Raw genomic sequence first — 24223 nt, forward strand, 5'->3', positions numbered from 1 at the left:
CCATTTCTAATTTCCTCAATCCTTGTGATTAAAGAGGCCAAAAATTTTACTGGATAGTCATTAGGAGCATATAAATTTACCAACGTAAAAATAGAATCATTTAATTTACAAATAAGAATAATATATCTGCCGTATATATCATGCTCATGAAAAATAGGGAAAAGAAAAAATGTTGGTGCGCTAAGCTAGTCACAGGCTCAAATAATACAAATGTATAATACGAGGCCTTCCAAACAGGTGTAAGCATGCTGCAAGAAACAGTGTATTGGCTGTACAATGTATACAAGAAACAAAAACGGTCTGCGCTTCTTACCCTAATAAAGTTGGCAACAAATACATAAACATAATATAAATGAGAGGTTTTGGTTATATGAATTGGCCAAAGCATAATTAAGCTCACCCGCCACGTCATGAAAAATATAATCGAATTTAATATCTCTTGAGATAATTATTGCAGCACCCCTCTTTTTTTATTTAATAAATTTGAAGAGTATACTATAGGATATTTTTTAAATGTCCTCATTATTCCAATGGGTCTCTTGAACGAAACATATAGCTATTTTTTCTCTAATTAGTGTTTCATACAGGTACATCCTCTTCTGAGGAGTATTTAATCCTTGAGCATTTATAGTGACCAGATTCAGCTTTACCATTTTATTTTAAATTTCACCCCATAGTGTCTGCTTGTGTTTCTCCCATATATCGAATTGACTCCTTTGAACATCCCCTCTGCCCCATCAAACATACATATTACATACACACAGGTGAGATATGGAAATGTATGCATCTCTTACTCTGATACCCAAAAACAGAAAAAATCAGAGCATATTCATGTGGAGATGTTAGAGGACCTAGGGATGGCGTCCCAAAGACAGAGGAGGAGAAAAAAAGGAAAGAGCAGAAGAAGAAAGGGGGGGGAGAAGGAAATTATCCATGATTAAGTTCAATGAAAAATATATCCATAGCATCAATATAGTGTTTATGTGAAAAACTTAAACTAAGTAATAAGATAAAAATATATATATTCTTATTCAGTGATCAAGTTTCATTGAAAAGAAAAGGCCCATCAACTAAGTTATCTGAATTAAGGAACATAAATTAGTAGTAAACAAACATTGTGACTAGTAATAAACCTATATTAATATCATTCAATATCTAAAGCTTAATCACCCTATTCATACTTAATAGGGTGTTAACAAAAAACAGTAATAAAATATTAGTGTAAAGGTATTAGTATTCAAGTTCAGTGATCAACAATTGATTCAATATCTATAACTTAATCATCTAAGGAAATCAGTCTTTCAATTTCTAGTGAAAAATTATTCGTAGTTAGTAAGTGTTTGACAAAAACTACAGTAGAATATCAATGTAGGAATATTAATCGTGGTTATATTCGGTGATCAATGTAGAAATATTAATCGTGGTTATATTCGGTGATCATATGAGAACTTAACCAGCTTATAAAATTGTGTACAATAATCTAATTTATCGTCAAAACACCGTGCCTTTCTATGTCCAAATGGTTAAATTAAAATTATTCATAATTAAGTACAGTAGAAATTGTATCCATAACACCGATTATAGTGTTTGTGTAATGAGAGAATTTTTTTTTTTAAATATATATATACATATTCATGTTCAGTAATCTAATTTCACTAGAGAGAAAGAGCCCAACAGCTAGGTCATCAGGATTAACCATACATAGGTTAGTAGTAGTAAACATAGGCGATAGCTGATAATAAGCCTTCGATAATTTCATTCAATATCCAAAGCTTAACCATCTAAAGACGCCCAACTTTCAATTTCTAGAGAAACATTATTCATAATTAATAAAATAATGTTCAAATTAATCTTCCAATTTCTAAAGAACAGTTATTAATAAATAATAAAATAGCAAATATGTAGCAAGAGACTGCAGTAAAGTATTAGTGTAGAGAGATTCGTGTACATATTTAATAGTCGACATAGAGGGGAAAAAGAAGTCGCGCTTTTCAGTCAGTTGTTTTCTCCACATCTCCATTCTGTATTAGCAGAGCTATTGCTTTAGCAGGATCGTCAAAGATGTAGTCTTTCTGATTGAAGGTGAAGGAAAGTCTAGTTGGAAAAAGCCACCTATACATGATTCCCATCTTTCTCAGTGTAAGAATTACTTCCAAAAATGTTCATCTGTTATTTCTTGTGGTCAAAGACAGATCTTCTAATAACAAAAATTCTTTGTATGGATCAGGAAATAATTTAGCCTTTGCAGCTTTCATCAGAAGATCTTTAATACAAGCATTGTTGAAGCAGATAATTTACATCTCTCGGCTTTTCAGAATTAATAAGACTTCTCGGTTTTGGTAAACGGCGTAAACGCTCAAAAGGAAAGCATCCCAATTTATCAGGTTTAATTACAGTGGAAATCCATTCCTTACAAAAAGTTTCCAAATGGTCGTTGGAAACTGTTTCAGGGATTCCTCTTATCCTTAGATTTCTTCTTCTTGAAGGATCTTCTAAATCCGCTAATTTGAGCTCTAATTTATTTAGATCCTCTTTCAATAATTTGTTATGAGATTGTAGATGTTCAATTTCGCTTCTCAGCGATTGTGTTTCAATCATAAGTGAAGACATATTTTCTGAGATTGATTGGATCTCTTGTTTAAGCTCAGTTAGGTTTTCTTTAAAGTCCATTTTAATTTGTTCCCGGAGATTCTCCAATGCTTTTGCTAAGATAGTATTGGATAATGGTTCAATGGACTCACTAAAGCCTTGACTTAAATTAGGTCGTTCTGGCGTGGCCATTATACCAGGTAGTGATTTTCTAAAGGTATTGCCATTTTTTGGAGAATAGTAACAACTATTTTGGGACTTTTCCTTGTCCCTATCTCTTTCTCTCTCTCTATCCTTTTTAGGAGGCATTAAGAAATTGTGCAAAATGCAACAGCTTTCCTAGCGCTTAATGATTAATTAGGCCTTAGGAACTAAGGCCATAGTTATGAAAATTGTGTAAAATTATTTCGAATTAAGCTTAATTTAATTGTATAATGTAATTTAATGTAGAATGTGGAGATGGAAGCTCAAATTCAACTGTTAATTTATAAATAAGTCAATTATAGTTAAACCATTTGAGTAACCTTAAGAAGGCTTATAGAAAAATTCTCAAATATAGAAACAGCAGCTTTGTTAGCAATTAATGACTGATTAGGCCTCAAAAGCTGAGGCCATCATTGAGAAGTTATGTATAATTACATTCAAGTTAACCTTGATTTTATGTAAAGTTTAAAAAATAAAGGGGTTCTGATCGTATCCACGGAGTCTCACAGTTTAGAATATCAGTCCAAGGTCAGTATGGCTTTTATATATCACTTTTTATATCACTTATATAGCTTAATATAGCGTTGTTTCACTATATCATTATATACTGTGTTATACTATATAACACATTATATACTGTACCAAGCCCAGACGCAAACTGCAGTACAGAATAACTCCCATCACACCATAACGTCTATTACTATATACTGAGCCAGACCGAGACACTTGTACAGTATAACTCCTATCATTTTAAAGCAAGCAAGACACAGAGGGTGGTACAGCACAACTCTTATTATTATATACTGAGCATTATATACTGAGCAAGTCACTTAGCCAGACATTGATATGTGTATTTGTATTTTTCTGTTTCAGAATATCAACTAGATTATAGTTAATTCTCACTTTCTTTCTTTTTCTGTACGCAATGTTTTTTTTGTTTGACAACATCTGTCTCTCAGCCTGAAATTACCTGATCCGTCCTCTGCCAATCCCCACCCTTTCTCTCCCTTAGGCTACCACTCCCCCCAGCCGACCTCACCTTTATGCTATCATCCATTCCTTGAACTGTAAAGACTTACAGGTAGCTAAAATTACCTTATTCCCATACTATGAGCTATTTATTGATTTCCCATGACTTATAATATTGCACCATTAAGCGGGGCTCGATTGAGTTTATTCATAGACTTGACATACATGTAAAAGGCATTCTATAATGGAGTGCAGAACACAACACCAACAGCTTCACCAAATGTTCAGGCATATAGTTTGTACAATAAACGTCTTTTGCATCATAAACACATACATGTGTAAGTAAGTACTTGCAAGTAAAAGAACCTGTAGTGCAGAGGAAGGCAAGCCAGCGAGAGGCGACAGACGCTGGGAACAATAGCAGAAACGGCACCAGGGCGAAGCGAGGGTCAGGCCAAGGTCTAAAGCTGAGAGTAACAAACCAAGGCCAAATCACGTAAGAAGCAGGCAAGGTCAAAAATATGGTTGGGTCAGCAACAGAGTCACTTTCATCAAGCCAAATTGTGAAGCAGCAAACTGGGTCAGAACAAGCTGGGTCAGAAGAACAAAATCACCGGGCCTACCACAAGGCCTATAACCGAGGTGAGGAAGTGGTGATGGGCTATGGTGACCCACTACCTCTGAGGATCCACCAGAAGAGGGACATCTTGGGAGAGCCTCAGGTAACGCCCTGTCACCAGGGAAGCGGACCAATGACAGGGACAGCACAGGGGATCCTTACAGTACTCTTCTATGTTGCAGGATGGCACCTACAAGTATTAAGCAAAAATACAGTTAAACAAACAAAAAGTAGTAATATGTGAAAAAGGACACTTCGTCCATCCTATGCACTTTAATTATTTTCATGCACCAACAAGTTCTGCAGCACAGTAAAGGTGAAAAAAAAACACTGTCTTTCATAAACAGTCTAAACAAAATTAAGGACCGGTCAATACAGAAGAAAAAAGGTCCTCATGGTACATATTCTAATAGATAACAATGGTTATTACACTGTTACTCTTGTGCTTTCCAGAGACTGGCGGTTATAATTTTCAAAACTGCTAGCTGCCTCCGTTACAGTCGTTGCTGTTGTGAATATGGCAGTGTGTGTGGTGGCTACAAGAGTTCCATAATTGTTGACTATTTTCTGTTAATTAATCATTTAAGCATCCAAAAAGTGAACATTATTTCTAGATAGATTCCTGAAAAGACAGGCTAAACACTTTTAGGGCATCTGAGGAGTGAGGTGTGGCTACCTTATTGGTAAACACACTCACTCCTGTCTACATTTTGTGAAGGAAAAAAGAACTGTTTTAGAACTAAAGTCTTGGAGCCATTAATGGAAAGTAGAGTGCTGAGTGTCTGGCTCTAGACTGTAGTACCTTGTGAAGACTTCTTTCATATAGTTGGTCTCACAATCTCCTTGTCTTCACTGAGGGTAAAACAACATTTTACAATTTTACATTTTAAGGAATGGCTAATTGTCTCAGGTGTTTGGAAAGCTAACAACCGCATTGATCAATTTCAGAGATACAAAAGGCCAAACCTCCATTTTGGGGTTTTGACTTTACTTTCCATCCAAACAGTGAGTTTAAGGCAAGGTAGTAGAATGGAGTAGACAAAAGACTGAATCGCAAAGTGGAGCCAGATACTGGACTTGGCTCATCTGGCTTCATGTGACCCAAGCTGTACCCATCTGCAACATAAGGAAAGTCCTTGTGCCCCTTATATGAACCAAAATAATAAAGTAGAGAAGGGATTTACACTGGCTTGTCGAGCCAGGTGTTGGGCTTTGGACAGGCTGAAGCCATTGGTGGCTCATCTTGGCCACAGCTACAGGGTAAAGTACAGGGTGAATATGATACATTGAGATAAAATAAATATTACCTCTTAATTATGTAGCAAGGTGAAGGAATGATAAGGTCAATGTGACAAGGTAACTCTAGTAAGAGAAAGAGAGGGATCGAAGAGGATGTTAAGGGCAATAATGGTGGGTGCCGATAATAAATGAATAAAGGAGTAACAAATAAGGAGTATCCGGTTCATTCTCTCATTTATCTAAAGTAGACACTAATGTAATAGAGATTTCCAGCATTCATCCGTGTCTGTTGTCTATAAAAAAAGAATACATGACATTCTGTGAAATACCCAATGTTATTACCCACAAAAGAAACAAATACCCAAATATACTTAAGAAAATACAAGATTGAAAACAAGCACGCAAAAGCTATATGCTCAGCAGATCAACACCGTATAGTCTACATTTTTAAAGGGGGAGCTCTGCAGTTAACTGATACTAGTTATCCGCAACAATAACAGGAGCTAATAACTGTTCCCAATTTCATGTTGATACAGGAGCAGTCGAATGGAAACCTGTTATTCCATTAATTATCACCACCCTGTAATTATAACAGCTCTTCCCATTATGTTTTGAAATACACCCGTCCGTGTATAAAGATTGACGTTATGCAGGTTTTGTGTCCTATATAGCTCTGTAGGAGGGGGTTTTGGGAGTGGTACGATTTACGTGTTCTCAATGTTAGGAGGGGACAGCATGTTAGAAGAAAATTAAGAAAAAAAGCATGATATTGGCTTCTTCAAAGACTATTTACATTATCCTGTTTACATGTTGTGATAACATTTTTTCATTGGAGTATGGATCAATTCTAACTGTGCTGAGTTTTGTTTTTAAATTACATGTCAGATCTTACGTTATTGGTATTTCTTGTACTTTAATATCCATTCTTTAAAAACAGATGATAGAAGCTACAGCTGTCCTCCTCCTTTGTCCGACAATTTTTGCCACTCATTGGCTGCTTGAAGCAGCCAATCAGCGGCAGGAAAGCGCACCCATTGGAGCTGACAGGTGGTCAGTATATCATGTGCATGAAAATGTGTTTAACTGAACACATTTCCTGCATGGAAAATATCTAACAGGCAAGCAATGGGTAAAAGGGTATGGTAATCCCCTCGTGCCTTTGCATAAGGGACACTAAAGGGACATCTCAACTACCATATGCATGAAATGGTTCTTTGGCCAGCATCTCTGTAGTTTTTATAATTTTGCCCAAAATATATCAAATTGGAATCAACAATCGGAGCGGTTGGGCAGATTCTTTTATTACTTGGTGCTGTGCTCTTACCATTGTAACAATACCGTGCAAAGTGCATCAATAGTTAGCTTTTGAAGAATGTTACCATGGCAACTGCAGTCAGCATTTGCAAAGGCCAAAATAACAGCCACTGCGTACAGTCAGCGTAGATAAATATAGAAAAAAAAAAGATGCGGTAATAATTACATGAGCATTTTTTATGCTATTATTTGTTTTTATATAGTCATGAGGGGTGCATTTCTATTTAAGACAGTCTTTCATTGGTTTTCCAGGTAAAGGTAGGAGTGACGCACGCTAGGTATTTTTGGAGAAGCTCCACAAGGCACATGCGAGAGTGGCGGATACATGCATAGTTTATGTTTAGGTTGGTTGTCTTTTAAAAAGAGTTTGAGAAGGCATAGATGCGAAGAGAAGAGGTACTGACATCATGCCTTTGCCAAAATATGGAACTTTTCTGTCTTTTGGGAGTCATTGCCAGTGGAGTCAAATGGGTGGCCCCAAATGAGTGGGTGATCCTTGTTTGTGTGTGCTGCCGCCGCTTTAGTCCATTTTTTTTCTATTATCACTGCACTACAATACATAATATATATCAACAAGCGTCACCTCCTTGGACTATCCCGTCCCCTTCTTTTTCCTTCCTGGTGATGGCGTTTTATAACAGCTCAGTATGGGTATGCCCGTGTAATCTAAGTTTGTACCAGCAACACATTCCTGTCCAGCCACGTTGTGGCGGCGACAATTTACTTTAGGAAACATTGCTGTATTTGGAACCAGAATTTAAGTACCTGTATAGACCATCCCATAAAATCTGCACAAAAAAGCACCTTATTCTGTGTCCCAAGGCCATGTAGGTACTGTTAAGGAACAGAGTAAAACACTTGATTTAATTATACAAACATATGTGGTTCTACAAAAAGAGGTCATGGAGGAAAGAGGGTGAAGTTTTTGTTAGGTCATAAATGGAGACTCTCCTTGCTAAATACTACACTAGATAGGAATGGTAGTAACAGTAGTAAGAAGTGACAGATTTTATTTTTGGTACTATATAAATCCTACTGTGGGGCCTTAAAAGCAAAACGATTTTGCAGAAAAAAGAACAAAAGCATTGATTATAATCTAAAAAAAGTCAAAATGGAGGACTACAAAAAAGTCTGTTCTTTGAATGTACAAATAATAATAATAAATAAACAACTAAAGAATAATCAATATAGAACAACAGAACATGTCCCTTACAGTTAAATGCACTATTTTTCATATAATGTTTTGTACGTTTTTTCTTTTTGCATATTTTCCTCATGTATGTATGAATTGTGGTGAAAATACTTCTTCTTCAAAATTTCTTGGCAGCAGCAAAAGGTTTTTCAAAATGAGTTGGGTGTTCCCAGGACAGTCTGGTAGCTGATTACTCTCTGATAGATCAGCAGGATTTAGAAGTGCTCTAGAGGTGTCCCTCCTTATGCAGGAAGAGTAATGTAATTCATATAATGCAATAAGACAAGTAACATATTCAGTTATATACCTGATGTTACTAACCTACAATTAGTCAGTCTTCAGGTGTAAAATGGAGAAAGATTTAGAGGAGATATACGGTATAACGGGTGTGTAATCTCACTTCTCTTACTTACCCTCTATATAAAAACAGTGATAGAACTGACTATGGTAAGATACAGGGATAGGCACCAATGGTGTTCATGGTGGACATTTACTGAGGTCTCTGGTGGACAATTTAATGGTGTTCTATGGTCCTCCACAAACCTTGCCACTGACACTGGTGTCCTTGAACGGACACTTTGCCTATCCCCGGTAGGATACTGCTTTGAAGCAAAACGTGCGAGGTTGATCTGCTGGTAGATCATAGCTAAGGCAATCATTTAGAATGTGCTAAGGAGCTGGAACTAAAAATCTACCTGTCAAGCTCCTGACCACACATCCCCTAAAATAAGTCCAAGATGTTTTTGATAAGCTTTACAAAAGTCACCAAGGTAGTAGCCCTTCAGATGGCCAATCCTGTCTTTGATATTGGTCTAGTTACTTCTGTATGCTGAACACTGAAGATCCATGATTCTGTTTTGCAAAGCTTTACTGTATTATGCCAAATGTACCAAATGCCAGCCACACCTTGCATCACTCCAGAATCTGGATCCCTGCTACAGATAAAGCAATTCTAAAGTATATATATTTAAAAATAAACAATAAATTGTTGACAATAAATTGTCATTTGAAATAACAGACATTCTAATATCTCTGTATTTGGAGAGGGTGAGAGGTGTGTGTGTTCTTGCATCTGTGTATTAGGGCCACATGTCCCAACGTCTGTTTGTTAGGATGAGATGGGTGTATTACGAAATTACAGCTCTGAGCCCCCTCACATTCCTTCATACAAACACTATGCAGTTGTGTGTCAGTGTTTTCACACCACAGAATAACACACACACCCTAGTAACAGGTACACATATACACCCTTATAGAGATGTTCGGGTTTAATGTGGCAATGTGTATGCAGGTCAGGGTGTGGGCTCTTCCTTCTCCCACCCAGAAGCTACGTCCCCACCTTACCAATCTTCATCTCCTCCCTAAAGCGTTTCCAAGCGGTTTTGAAACAGGTTTAACAGGTTGACAGAAGATGATAAAAAATAATAATACAGAGGTGGATCCTCCCCCCACCGTTATTTCATAACTCGTGCCTTCCCAGCTAGCAGCATAACTTCATCTATGTTCCTCTACGTTTGGATAAGATCATTTCTGAGAACTTTGTCTACAAATATTCTTTGGACTCAAGACATCTCTACTGGCTTAACCGACAGGTGACAGAATCAAATTTACTATCATTTCAAATTGTAGAACAATAAAATATGGTCTACAATAATTTTAGGAGATTCTAAATCCATGAGTTAAATACATAAGTATTAGAATTTTGTCCATTACTGAACCTTTATATGATTTTATAAAAAAATATGTACTTTTGGATCTCCAATAGGCCTCCCGCAGCTCTGATGAAATTGTTTCACATCAATGTTCTAGTTCTTCAAATAGTTGTTAAAATGAGTATAAATTAGATATTTTTTGGTCAGATTTTTGGTGTTAGGTTTAAATATAGTGGAAGGCAATCAATTTTGAATTGACATTTTTTTTTATAAATATGACTTTGTATGGACTCTAAAAAGTTTAAAGCAAACAACCTGTCAGAGCAATTAACGGATACAATTGCGCAAAGCGAAGATACTCAACATGCCCAGGGCATTTCTGGTGAAGAAGTCATGTTTGGGATCAGGAAAGAGAAACTGGGGAGAAGTATCGGATGAAGATAGAGGAGACATGTTCATACCAGGTAAATATAACAGCCTCTTCATTCTTTCATATGTGTTGCTTGTAATAGCTCATCTCTTTTGATTTGATATAACATTGACCAAAGATTTTGTTGACATTTAAATCGGATACACATGTAAATGTAGGGTCTGATCAAGGCTTTTGATGGACCCTACGTGCCTTGGTATGTGGTTAAATGCCACCGTTACACTTTTTCCCCTGTGATTCCGGGAAAGCAGCTGCTTATATGGTTACATGAGAGCACCACTCATGATTGAATAGTGTATTGCAGAATTTCTCAAGCTCTGATACATATATTCCAAGGTTATGTTTAATGGGGTCACTTAATTCTCTGTAAATTATATTAGTTAATATGATTTGGTAGGAAAAAGTTGGTTTAAGAGTTTTTGTTAAGAAGAAACTTGATATTTCCACGGGTTTGTTGCTCAGAGATATTACCTGTAGAGAAGTAATGTCTTATACCGTACATGTTTTCAAAACATGATATAATATTTGATACTCTATTGTCAACATGACAAGAACAACCTTTCAGAATTTCATTACAATTATCTCCATAATTGCTGATTTTGACAGCTTCCGGTTTTACCCACTTGTACTTTGTATATCTGGATGGGGCCCACATGGAAAATTGTGTGTCGTATATCAGTGGTTAAGTTATGAATGTTGTAACTACCACTGCTTGACATTATAATAATTGACAAACACATAGCCGTCAGTTGTCAGCTGATTATCCACGAGCTGCGGCCTCGTTTGTGTTTTTTTTAGAATGCAGAATGTATTTTTGGTTTTGTATATAAATATCTGCTGCTATATAGTTATATGTGTTGGGATTTTCTGTTAATACGAGAGAAATCGGGGAGAAATTGGGGAGAAATCGGTGATAGACAGTCTCTGGCACTCTAACTGCCATGGAAGGCTGCTGTCCTTATGCTCAGCCAACCATAAGAGCTACCTGGGCATCATGGGATTTGTAGTCTATAGCTGATTGCACGCCATGGATTTTCTTTCCCTGTGAGTAATGGATAAGTAGAATGAGACCTTCCTTCCTACACAAATAACAATGAATGGAAACAAAGAATGAACAGTCTCTGCATTTAATGTGCTGGGTGTGGCGTAAATGAGATGGTGATAATTTTTTCTGTCTCCCACTACTGACAGGGCCTGTGCTTTTGGGATGGGTTGGGTGTAAATTATCTCAGTTTGTCTGCTGTCTCTGACTTGTCGGAACTCTTACTCCTACACAGTTTCGCATTTGAAACCAACAACCTTCATCTTTTTATCCTTCAGTGACAGTGGGGTATGTGTCTCCGGTAGAACCACCTTCACATGACCACGAGGAAGCTCTTGATCTGTCATTACATCATCTACGCTGTGCAACAGGGACCCCTTCATACCATGTGACAGATCGCGGGAAGGTCCAGGGCCATGCAGTTCAGGACCAAGACCAGTCTCTTCAGGTGAGGAAGGAAACCAGTTATGGAGTAATCACCATCTATTTTGTTCCTACATCATATGTTCTGTTTACAACCTACCCTAAGAATTCTGTACGCACGTTTCAACTTATGGATTCCTGGATGTATTCTTTATCTAAGCTCTTAAGTGTTGGCCTTCTTCATACCAGCTCCATTTTGGGCGTCCCCCAATATACAACTATTTCAAATGTACTAGCATATTATAAATAGATAATGCTATTTCTGGTGAACAAAATACTTAGACACAATTTGAACCGTTCTACACTATTGTGCTGCTTGATACAGTCTTCTCATCTTTCTGGTTCGTCTGTGTTTAAATACTGCTTCTATATGCCCAAAAACAGCTAATTATTGAATTAACCCCACCCCAGGCTGAACAAAGGATGCTGTTCCGTTGTGCTCTCTGTGACAAGACCTTCTCCTACCAGAGGATGCTAAACCGCCACATGAAATGTCACAACGAGGTCAAAAGACATCAGTGTGAACACTGCGGGAAAGGATTCAATGACACCTTTGACCTAAAGAGGCATGTGCGCACTCATACAGGTGAGTAAATGGGCCTGTAGAAGGAGGGGGTCTTCAAGGATTATGTGAGACTGTAAGTCTGTTAGGCCAAGCCTACCCTTCATAATGCATACAATGAGATTATTCATGTTATCACACTGAGTAGCGAGCAAGCTTATTTCATCGATGGTCCTCCATGGGAAATGGTTGTGATAGATGAAGCCTGCTTGAAGATTAAGTAAAAAAAATTGTAAAATGCTGGCATTTAGAGAAGGTGGGTGGAGGGTTTGTAAAAATTGTTCATATATTTATTAAATAAAATAGAACTATATTTTGGCCTCCACAAGACCTAACCTTGGGCTCTTCGTTCCCAAGCCATTTTTGCTAACATTGCTGCATAGTTCCCATATATAAATGCAGTTATTGTGGGATGCTTCCTGACCCATCAATTATGACTTATACATTTTTATTGGTTGTCTGTCTATAGACAGGAAGCCAAGGAGATTATATAATTGACAATCATCAAAAAGGAATTTAAGATGAAAATGTATTTTTCTATGACCTGGTATCTGGGTAGGTGTTTGCACTTGCATATAGATAATAAGGCATTACAGTTATGACAAGGAGTTCCAACTTTTGGTACAAAATACCCATGCTTACCATATACTGAATTAACCTTGCTCATAATTGAGCAATATGACAAATATTATCCTGAATTAATATCTAGATATGAACATCCTGGACAGGATTTGTGCCCCTGCAAATCTGCCCTGCAAAGTGCTCCAATAAATTTCAGTGGGAGAACTTTCCTGCCATAGTGGCAAGCATAGTCACGCCATCTGTGTCGGGTGAGAGCTTTGTTTTTATGATTTTTGGAAGAATATTGAATATTAAATTAAAGCACATGAGAATTTAAATGCATTCTTCTATAGTGGGGGAGTGTCAGATCTGCTGAGGTCTATTAAGTTAACATATTTTAAGGTGCAAATGATGGCACTTGGGTGAATATGAGAGAGCTAGCTCTGAAAGCCATGGAAAATGTTATGGTCCTAGAACAATATATTTCTCCTTCTTCTCAGGTGTTCGTCCGTACAAATGCCATCTCTGTGACAAAGCTTTCACTCAGCGCTGCTCACTTGAGTCCCATTTGAAGAAGATACATGGAGTACAGCAGCACTACGCCTATAAAGAGCGGAGAACCAAGCTTTATGTGTGTGAGGACTGTGGGTTTACTGCTGACAGCCAAGAGAGCCACATCCATCATCTTCAAGACCAGCACCCTAACAGTCCCCTAATTCAGCGTGCTACCAAAAAACTGACTGCTGCCCTGCAGAGCACCGTCAGCTCCCTGCTACAAGGTGGACATCTCATCTGACACTGGTTTAAGTGACATTTCCATGTTGATGTAACTGCCACAGCTCTGTCACCATCTAGAGTCTTAAGCACTCATATTTGAAAGTGCAAAACTTACGTTCCTGAATATATCAGGGATAGTAAACCCTGACATATTAATCGTTGATACCCATCTGGTTAAAAACAAACGGCAGACCTCCATCGTTTCGGACACGTCTAAATGTGGTTGCCGTGTACGAGGGTGATACTTCCTTTCATGATTCTGGTATGCATATAGCAGTTGCGTTGTCATGCAATGAAAATAGTGGTCTCTTAGTTTCTCAGGTTTTAAAAAAGCTATGCATTTTTTTTTCCTTGTACATATTCTAAAATCTTTATATAAAATGTTTTTAATACTTAAGATTTGGCACTGGCTGTGTCCTAGCAAAACTTAACTTGTTGCCTTTTTCTTTTAAGCGAATTCAATTGATCACCACCTTACTGCATAAATATCCTGGGATGCGGGTCCTAGGATGAGGAACATCACATCTGTACCAAGCAAAACTATGCACTAAACATGCAAGTAAATGCGAAAGCGGAGGGAAACAAAAACATTGTTTAATAGGGTTGATGGTTAGCTAAAAAGACTTCACCAAGAGCTGGACTACGTAGCTATTGATTCCGGAGCCATACACATGTGGCCCTTAACACACAGGCAGCATACTTTAAGTAGTGTTTAACCCTTTTTGATTTTAATATATATTTAGAGCCAAAATCAAGGCAGACCTCAAAGACCAGATTCATGGGGAGTTACCATCTTTAATAAATGGTCCATACGAGCATGAATCCCCACCAAGCGCAGATATTTGTCTGCATCATGTTTTCTGTATGCACGAGGCAGTTTAAAAGAATATGATGGGAATGTTGCTATTAACCATTAACATATAACAGATTAAGATATGCAACAGTTAGAAAGCTACACTACTAGCCCTGGCGTGTCAGATACCCGATCATTGTAATGCAGTGGCGTTCACCAGTCTCAGAAATAACCATTGCTTTCATTAACACATTTTATCAGCTTGACGTACATATCCATCCCAAGACCAGCATGTGCTCAGGCGTTTGAAGATGAAAACAAGCCCCGCTGGAATATGCGACTACACGTCAGGCCCTTTCACCACATCTTTTCAGTATCCAAGGATTTTTTGATCAGTCTGCAGCACTACAGTCCACATGTACAAATGGTACATTAAGCACACCAGAAAGATGTTTTACCAATAATGTATTCCTTATATTTGCCCATTAGACCCAACCCATGGATGTTCCTGCCTTGCCTCATGTAGAGGCTCTGCCGGTGTTTTACAGAAACTGCAGTTTTGTTTTACTTTTGGAAACACAAGTTGTATAAGATGACCCCCCTTTAACCAGGAGGCAATCGCAACAGACTATCCTACAATCGATACCAATACAAACCTTAAACCAGTATGGGTACAATACAGACTACAGGAAGTTACCAGCTGTATGCACAGGCTTAGCACACGTGGTGTAGTTGGTGTGCTAGCTGTTCTGAAACTAGCCTGTTGTGCCCATCTAGCAGCTAAAGACTGGTTATGGTAATTATTTGTTTTATATAGTAATCAAACCGAAGACCTATCTGGTAGGTGCTGTGGCGTAAGTTACTGTAGCATTTATATCTTATACCATTTTGCAGCATTGTTTACAAGCCCATCTACCGTTATTAATTTATCTGTGTGTGGCAAACAGTCTGCAGGGGTAATTTGTGTAAGAGTACAAAATCCAGTAAGAACCATTCGAGACAAAACCACATCCTTTTACAGGTTTATTAATGTCGGATCTGCCATTATGACTTCCATATTAGTAACGCAAGACAAAAGGAATTCAAGACCGCAATGAATGTTGAAACTTCAAAGGGAATGGATGAAAGGTACTAGGGGTGAAGGCTTCAGACAATCTACACCCTCCCCAATAGATGACCCTTAACCTATTCTGAGGGGTCATACATTTGCAGAGGGAAATTGGCAAAATATTGTTTATGCGGCCATCTATTTCAAAAATGAAATATGGAATGCAGGTCTAGGAAAGGGGTCGTGTCCCATAATCTCAAATGTACATTAAATTAAGGGCATTTTTATCTGAAATAGTGCTCTACAGAAGCTTCCCATTAAATTCCGCTATTAGAAAAGTGCCTTGGGGAAGCAAAGATAACTGCAAGGGATGCCAATAGGTCTTATGCCATTGGAAGTGCCAGAGTAATTGATTGACAGGAATGTTATGGAATTTTGGAAGTTGCCCAATTTAACAGGAATGAAGATAGAATTAACCATTATGTGGGTCTAGGAATGTTTAGAGGTAACCCCCAAGCAAGAGACTTGGCAGCTGCCTGAAACCAAATCCTGACTTCTCTGAACTGGTTACAAAGAAACTAGCGAGAGCATAAACTTTTGCAAGACCTTAGTTTGACAGAGAAGTCAGGGGATGGTAAACAAGAAGCCAGGATGCATTTGGCAAATAACTCAAGTGCAGATTGTTGGGAGAAGAAATGCGTGCGATAGAGAAGATGGGATGAAGAGATACCTTTGAATCAAGACAAAAACAAATCCTAAGTGAATCATGACAAGACAGGTTACCGAGGGAATGCTGTGCCTGTCTAAAGGGGCTGTCTTAAGGTGATAACTGCTTGTAGAGTGAACGTGCCCCACATCCGAGAGAATGCGAGTATTTACGACAGCGGAGGGACACTGTTTGGGATAACGGGTACATGGAAGCCCCTTTAAGTGGCACAGACACTGGGAAAGAGGCAAAAGTAGGTCTTCACAAGGGTTTTCCTTCAAGAGAAGTGACAGTGTTGCCCCCGAGTTTCTCAGCAAGAGTAGTGCGGTCCTTGATGTCTTCTTTATGGTTTACCTGCCACTCATGCTTGATACCTGGAATGAGAATGAGGTATGTCAGGTTTTATTAAATGTTTACAAAATCTTGGGACACAGCACAAGGCCTTTAAATCATATGGTATATTGTGTCATGCTGCCATGACTGATACTTTGTACATGTCATCCAGGCTGTAGGCAGAAGCTAGCACATACCTGTGAATTTCTTCTTGATTGCATCTTTAGAACTGGCATAGATCATTTTGCTTTTCAGTGGAGCATCATCAGGAGCCCTTTTGAAAGACAACATTTACATTAATATGTACAAAGATTTTGGTGGGCCACTTTAAACAAGCACCGATTACATTCACAAAAACCCATCACTATATACAAGTGATTTAATACAATCGTCTGGAACAGAACTTTACATTGCCTGCTTAATGTTCTCTAAAGACCACCACATTATCCTAGGAATATTAAAGACCCTACAGACTACTAGTTTGAATTACCAATCAGAAGTCTAAAGTTTTAATCAGGTCAAGTTACCACAAATTTTTAAGAAAAGTGGTTGACAACTCATTAAATGAGTCACCACGCCAAGATCAGAGGCAGTAGTACAAAGAAATGAGTACAAGCGTTTAATGAACACCTGAACTGGCCTGCTAACCGTAATCGCTCTATCCCTAGTTTCATCATAACGGCTGGCTATAAGTTAAGAGTTTGTACTATGTGTAACATTTTGTAGGAATCCAGTTTCAATATACTTCTGTATGCCTCAAACTTAAAAATTTGCTAGAAAATGTCTAGCAAGGGAATAGACTGTCCTGAGACAATGGCCGTGCACACAAGATTTGACCCACAAACCCAGTCAAGCTTCACTCAATTTGGTAATGCATGTAACAACCCTGACATCTGGTTATGGGGCCTACAGAAATGCACCTGTTAATCTGCCCCTTGACAATTCAGTATATTTTTTAGTTCTTAACATACTAGCACTTTGGCTTCACTGGTCGGAAACCATTACCTGCTTAACAGTAACCACAAGATTTGTTACAGAAGTTAGACTTTTCACTTTCACCAGGTTCTGGGCACAAAAAGTCATGCAACTGGTTAAATATCGATATGAGAAATCCACCATAGGCAGACGAACCCTAACTTTCTCAGAGTACCTGCATGGCTGTTCATCTCCAATAGTCACTACCTTCTTGAATGCTATTGTTAAAAGGAGTGAATACATCAGGACTGGAAACTTGATCAGTTAAATTTATGGTAAGGCTATTTTGGCGATGCCCCCTCTGCCTCTTTTGGGGCACACAAGCAGTTACTGCATAGTTATATTTTGCATTGTTCAGCTCACTGGGGGAGGGAATCTAAAGATGCATAATTACAGAAAATTTGTCTGCTACCATTATCAGATGCAGAATGGTGTATTCCAACCCATGTTTTGGAAGGGAAGCCGTGGTTCCTTATCCAGGCTTCAATAATTAGCAGAGGGCCAACACATCCAATCCTGTTCATGAATCTCATGTAGTACATTATAAAGCCACAGGGTGGCGCTGCAGTTCTACAGACAAGTCTGATTCAACACTTGGGAAAGCATTCGTTCGCTAAGCAGTATTGCAACATCAAGTGCCACATTTACTCTGACTTAGATGCAGGCAGCAGACATTCTTTAGCGCATGGAACAAAAATGCATCTGAAAGGCTCATTGTCTGATAGGGCATTCAACCACAGAACAAGAAAATGCAGCTGTAGTCTACAGGGAAGTACTACCTAGAGAAAGCTACAAACAGGAGGACCCAATGGAGACTGTCCATACACTATGCCATCAAAAACCCATTACATGACAGCTTCCAGATCCTTACAAACAGGTTCTTGGAATTCTGAGAAAGTGGACACCCATAGTAGGAACTGAACATAAGGGTAGCGCTCTATTTTTAATGGACTTGTTCACAGCACCTAATGGCAAGTGGGATGCTACCCAGCCATCACACATACAAGTTGACTCCACTTGTATGGAGGGGGCACTTATTCTTCCCCTAATCCAGGCTATAACTGCTCACCAGAAGATGAAAACCAGATCCTCTTTCTTGGTCTCCTTTGTTTCATAGGTGGCATCATACAAAGCATAACGGCAGTCATCCCGGGGAAGCATGTCCACAAAACACTTGTAGGGGTCTTCAACAGTACTACCGATGTCTCCCACTAAGATCTCCTTCCCTTCCTCTAAGATGATGCTTTTCTTGTCATCACTTAAGCAGAACAGCACAGCCTTCTTGCGTTTCTTGATCTCTTCTGGGGTAGATGACTTGCGGACTTTCATATCGTTGAAAGTCTTGATGACATCATCATCAACCATAACACCAGAGGCCTGTACAGAAAGCACATGAAGCAAGATGTTAAAGGGTTTGTTTCAAGAAAATGCAACAAACTATGAATAGTAGGTGATCAAACAGACCCGCATCCCAAACATAAACTGACCCGACTTCTGAAAGCTACGTTCATGCAAAACCAGAGCAATTGGGCCATCTCTGTCAAGTTATGATACAGTATTGTTTAAAAACTTAGTTTTGGAGTGCAGGCCAAGTACTACCTACAGTTAATGGAATGAGCGAATCCGTTTTCAGGGGTTAAGCAGGATATATAAAACACAATAAATTAGGTGAGAGACGTAGATGGGAAGAGAAAAAAAAGCTGCGTCATGTTTATGACACAGTGACTAATTTGACACAAGTCTCAACTAAGTTGTGTTGCATAGACTAAGAGCTTTGAGGATCACAAACGATCTGGCCTAAAGAGGTTAGTTTTACATGAAACTGATCACAAACTAAAGCTAATGGTGGCAACTCTAGAATTTAACACACAAGCACAAGTTCATTTGTTTGTTGAAGCCTTGTGTCACACCTACTGGTTACTATCCATATAAGTGTGTGCATGAATGAACCCATTCAATGATTTTGGCACATGAAGACGGCACATGTGAGGCCGGTATTCCATGGGAGTGGGGGAATCTAGCCTAAATTTGGCAATTCAGACTTGAAGCTGCAGAAATCACTGAACGCACCCACTTCTAGAATGCAAGTAACAGGATATGCTGCCGGTAAAGTGTGCTGTAGTGGACCCCTAAAGAATATATATATCACTCATTCCAATATCCTACAGTCATGCAACATTGTGTAGCGAGGGGCCGTCTTGCATGCGTCACATCTCTGCGCTGTTAAATGGTTGACTTGCTCAGGTGATGAGGAGAAGACGTCACATGCTAGTTGTATCATTTAGCCACTATATGGAAAGCCCTTTAGGTAAAGACTCTAAAGCAATCCAACTCGGAAGCGCACACTAGGCAGGTTTCCCATAAATTAGTTTAGTCGATACAAGGAAGGCCGCAACTGCAGAAGCTGTCGACGATAAATCCAAAATAAAGAAGCAGAGGCTCAGCACTCAAATGACAAGGTGAGTTTATTTCACACATGCAACGTTTCGACGCACAGGTCTTTCTCAAGCCATTTGAGTGCTGAGCCTCTGCTTCTTTATTTTGGATTTATTGAGGGACTTGGTGGTACCCTGGCTCGTGCACCATTTCACTGCTGAGTGCTGCATTCCAACCTTTCTTTTTATCTGTCGACGATAGACACCACAAACGGATCTATGACGCCACGCATAGGAGCCATTGAAGCGGAGGCGCGCACGCGCATTTGTCGCGTGAAGCGAGAGCGCGCGCCCTGCAGTCCGCCAAAGAAAGACTCCAATCGGGACGGGGTCGCGCCTCCACACCTGGCGCACGCTTGGCCACGCCCATCATCTCATCCTATTCAAGTTCAGCATCCGCTGGCAGGGCGCGTAATCCGCTGAATGAAGCCTGGCTGTCAAAGTCAGGCGCCCTTCACACAAAGGGCTCACCACCCTTTCCATCCGCACCCCCGTAACCCGCAATTCCCCCAAGCGTTTATGATTAGCCTCCGGGAAGAAAAAGCCTTACAACTAAAGGCGTGGCTTTTCGCCTTATGCCATGACGTACTAGGCCACACCCAGCACCACGGCACCCGCCGTTCCCGCCCTTTTCGCCGTTCTCTCGAAAGATTTATACAATATACTGGGAAAGTGCTGGATAGGCCATGCGGAAAATGATGCCAATGGCCGCATGACAACCGGCTTCCACAGCACTGCCCACGATCCACCCCTCTAAGAGGAAAAAACCCAAAGCGCAGCAGAGCGAAGAACACAGACGGCTCGCGTTGCAGATAAAAAGGTAAGCCTAGAGTACAGTAAAGTAAGCCAACGCTAACCGATAACATAGTTACAGCATGTTAACCAGCTGCATAACAAAGATGCCCCTTACAATCCTCACGACAAAAATAAACGAAGCGATAGCCCCCAATACAACTCATAAAAGGAGGCGACCTGAATGGCTAGTCAGTCAAAGGTACCCTTTGCCAGGATGGCAGGGGTTGTAGAAGATGGCGGCTCGAGGGAGCGGCCCCGGCTGCTTCCCCTCAGCATGGACCAAATGCAAGCTGCTGTACATCCTCCTCCGCTGTCAATTCTACTTACCATTGTGAAGCCGAATAGTAAACGGGGCTGAGGAAACGGTGGAAATAGGGCAGGGAAGGAGAGGAAGGCAGCCGGTGTCTTGGTGTGGTGAGGAAAAGGGCCGTGCCGCTGTCTGCCAGACTCACACCGAAATGAAGCCTCCCCTGTAGCCTCCTTCCGCTTTCTTTAAGCGCTGCACAATGAGGAGGGAGGGGCTGACTTCCTGTCTAGGTGCGAATGGTATCCCGGGAGTTGTAGTCCTGTCATTGAATGGACGCATAGTCCTTTGTGGGACTGTTTCTCTGCGTGATGCGACCTGACAGAGGGGAGGTGGTGAGTGGGGGTAGTTTTTTGACAAGGTGGGCGGAGCTACTGGGGCACTTGACAGCAGAGGCATTGTGTGTTATGCTTTAATATGCAATAATGATATGGGTCTTCATTCAATGGAGACACTGAAGACAAAGGCAGAAAATCTTGGGAGTCAGTAATACAGCTACTGCTGCCAATACCTGTACACTCATCCTCCAGATGTTTATTTCACTCCTCTGCTTTTACAGCATCATAACACAAACACTAAGGTATTCATTTCTAAATGTTAAGCTTCGTTGGGTACAAAGTAAGACGCCTTTTAAGAGCTATTGGCACCTAACTCTGCATTATGCTCAACATCGCTTGCAAACCTACGGTTTGGCGTAATACCATCATCTGTTGGATTAATATATTATTTTAGAATTAACTGTGGTCACAGATTTGATCCACAGCAGGCCCTGACTGGCCATCTAGCACACCAGGCATATACCACGTAGCGCATGGCCACAGGAATCCAGACGTGGTCTGCACTTACGTTTTCAGGTGGCCCCATCATCACCAGTGTGGCCCTGGTCCACAGTCACAAGTAGCCATCCACACTTACGATCCCCAGCCGGCCATGTGTTCTTCGGTTCACCGTCCCCACCCGTCTTCTCTCATTTCTGTATTTTGAAAGCTTTACAAAGAGCCTTTTTTTTGCTTCCTACTTGCTCTAGCTGCTCTTCTACATAGACTATAGGAGAACAAGGATTTGGGGTACTAGCACAATAGCCGCACTGTTTAAAGACTCTGTGCCTTTAAAACAGCATTTCCCTTAGTGTGAGAAGTACAACAGCAGGTCTGTTACTAAGTCTTATATACTGTATCATATTTACTGGAACAGAAGGAAAACAGCAAGAGGTTCCTTCTTATGACCGTAACTTGATGACCTGCCTTGGCCGCGTGCTGGCGTTTAACCAGACGAGCTCTTGGAGATCCCCACTTCACTAAGCGTGGCTTCGGTAGTGGCTGAGGGTGGCAGATCTGCCCAACAAATACCGGCGGTTTTCCTTTTTTCATAAGAAGAAACATTTCTAAAGAATGCCTGTGTTCGTTTCCAGAATTAAAAAATTCAGCCATCCCAGCAAAATGTTACATAGAGAGCCGGCAATTGTAAAAGGGGCTGCAAAGCTACCGAGGCGCATGTTTGTGGTTAGGTAACCAGCATTCTTTATTCATAGTTTATAGTGGGTTTTTTTCCCATTTTTTTTTTAAAAAAATAGTAAAATCGTAATATTTATTATTTGTTTTAAATTATATTTACCATGTCTGTGTTGAAACATATATTTAAAGCGCTGCAGAATATGATGGCGCTATATAAAAAAGAAATAATAATTTATATTGGGTTATCCACATGTACATGCCAGATCGTTGTTTCTGCATCTCTTGCAGCCGGTTACACGAGACTCCACACACGCCTGCATGCTTGGCAGCCCATTACTGATATCGTTAAGACCAATTTGTAATTCTTTAATTGATGCCATATGACAGTGACAGATGTGTCCTGTTCTGGCTCTACGAGACTTTGCCAAGTAATGTATAACGAGGAGCCCGTGTTGGTTTGTTTCATACGGTATCATAGCTTGCAATGATGTCATTATTAGCAAGCACTACAGATGCAATGAATTCCTCGCCCTGGGGCTTGCAGATTTAATGCCAGTCATGCATATGTCAGCCAGAGAAACCCAGCTCATCGTATTTATGAGCTCTGGCGTGGGACATGCTATGAGCGGTAAATACACGCCATGGTTAACATATTCATATGAGAGTAGGGTTTCGGCTTCCCCGTGTATAAAAGTGTAGTTTTGCCCTTGCCGTAGTTTCCAGCAGTAGGCGCAGGTGGCAGTAAGGGCAGGTGGCGGTATTGGCAGTTGGCAGTTGTCGCACCCTTAGTGTTGTACCACCGAGTGCCACTCCCTAAGTTGTGTAAATCCCAACTCTAGATACTTGTTGTGAAAGTTGGCACTTGTCATACACAGAGTGTGCATCAGCACGGAGTCATAGTGTGCGGAGGAGAAATGAGGACATCTTAGCCATAGTCATTTGCCACGGAACGTTAATATCAATGCCTGCTGTTATAAACTGAATGAATCAACCAATGGTTTCTTCTACATGCAATCTGTTCCTATATACCGAACAATGCTGTTGGGTCCTTACCAATGAAGCAATCAGTTTGGCAGCATCCATAATAATTGAAAGTTTCATAATAACCCAAGTGACATGGATAGCATTGACTGATGTCACCGAGCTGACACCATAGCTTGTACCTGATGCAACACAAGCGTTCTAAATTCCCCTTATATGGCTTGAGTTGTAGTCCTGCCCGCCTAACACGACCTTTGGCTATTTCGTAAGCCTTCATAATATAGGAAGTAAACCAAAAACAGACTTGCCTACTCATCTAGTGTGACTCTTTGCATGCTGGCCGCTTTCACTACGGAGATTATCGAGCTGCTGCTTATCTTGGCTTATCGCTGCGGCCCTATGCATATTGATCTAACCTGATGTAACACAATACGCTGAGGTCATGTGATTGCACAAATGTGCAGCAAATAATAATTTTGCACAAAAATCAGGCCTGGTGATTCTGGCATCCCGTGCCGTAGCTTTTTGTCTGGCAGGCACGTTCATCCAAGTGGCCCGGTCAAATGCTTCAGCAAAGACTGATTGATCACAATAGGAGCCCTTTAATGCCACGAATAAGCTGCGTCAAGCAGCCAATCAGTGGCAAAGATTGTTGGACCACTGATGAGGAGGGCATCTGCAGCGTCAGAGCTGCAGCTTCTACCCCAAGTAAGGGACAGTAAGCTGTCCCTTTAATAATTTACTGGTATACATTTTAGACGTTTGCACCGCCACGAAACACAAATATGTTTGCGTAACGATGCACAAAATATTTGATTTCGATTTG

The 24223-nt window shown here is 40.1% G+C and overlaps 2 protein-coding genes across 2 annotated transcripts; one reads left to right on the forward strand and one right to left on the reverse strand.

Moving 5' to 3' along the window:
• The first annotated feature begins 9840 nt into the window (after nt 1-9840).
• On the forward strand, nt 9841-13601 carry OVOL1 (ovo like transcriptional repressor 1). The gene is made up of 4 exons (XM_053449696.1): nt 9841-10242; nt 11529-11698; nt 12085-12259; nt 13297-13601. Exons 1-4 carry the CDS (start codon nt 10143-10145, stop codon nt 13590-13592), a joined length of 741 nt encoding a protein of 246 aa, XP_053305671.1. The 5' UTR covers nt 9841-10142; the 3' UTR covers nt 13593-13601.
• A 1775-nt stretch (nt 13602-15376) lies between these two features.
• CFL1 (cofilin 1) lies at nt 15377-21142 on the reverse strand. Its single transcript, XM_053449701.1, has 4 exons — nt 20986-21142; nt 18498-18805; nt 16651-16727; nt 15377-16494 (listed from the first exon to the last, which is right to left on the reverse strand). Exons 1-4 carry the CDS (start codon nt 20986-20988, stop codon nt 16382-16384), a joined length of 501 nt encoding a protein of 166 aa, XP_053305676.1. The 5' UTR covers nt 20989-21142; the 3' UTR covers nt 15377-16381.
• Nucleotides 21143-24223: the final 3081 nt, after the last annotated feature.

The sequence above is a fragment of the Spea bombifrons genome, chromosome 10, assembly GCF_027358695.1.
Source record: "Spea bombifrons isolate aSpeBom1 chromosome 10, aSpeBom1.2.pri, whole genome shotgun sequence".
NCBI classification, from domain to species: domain Eukaryota; kingdom Metazoa; phylum Chordata; class Amphibia; order Anura; family Pelobatidae; genus Spea; species Spea bombifrons.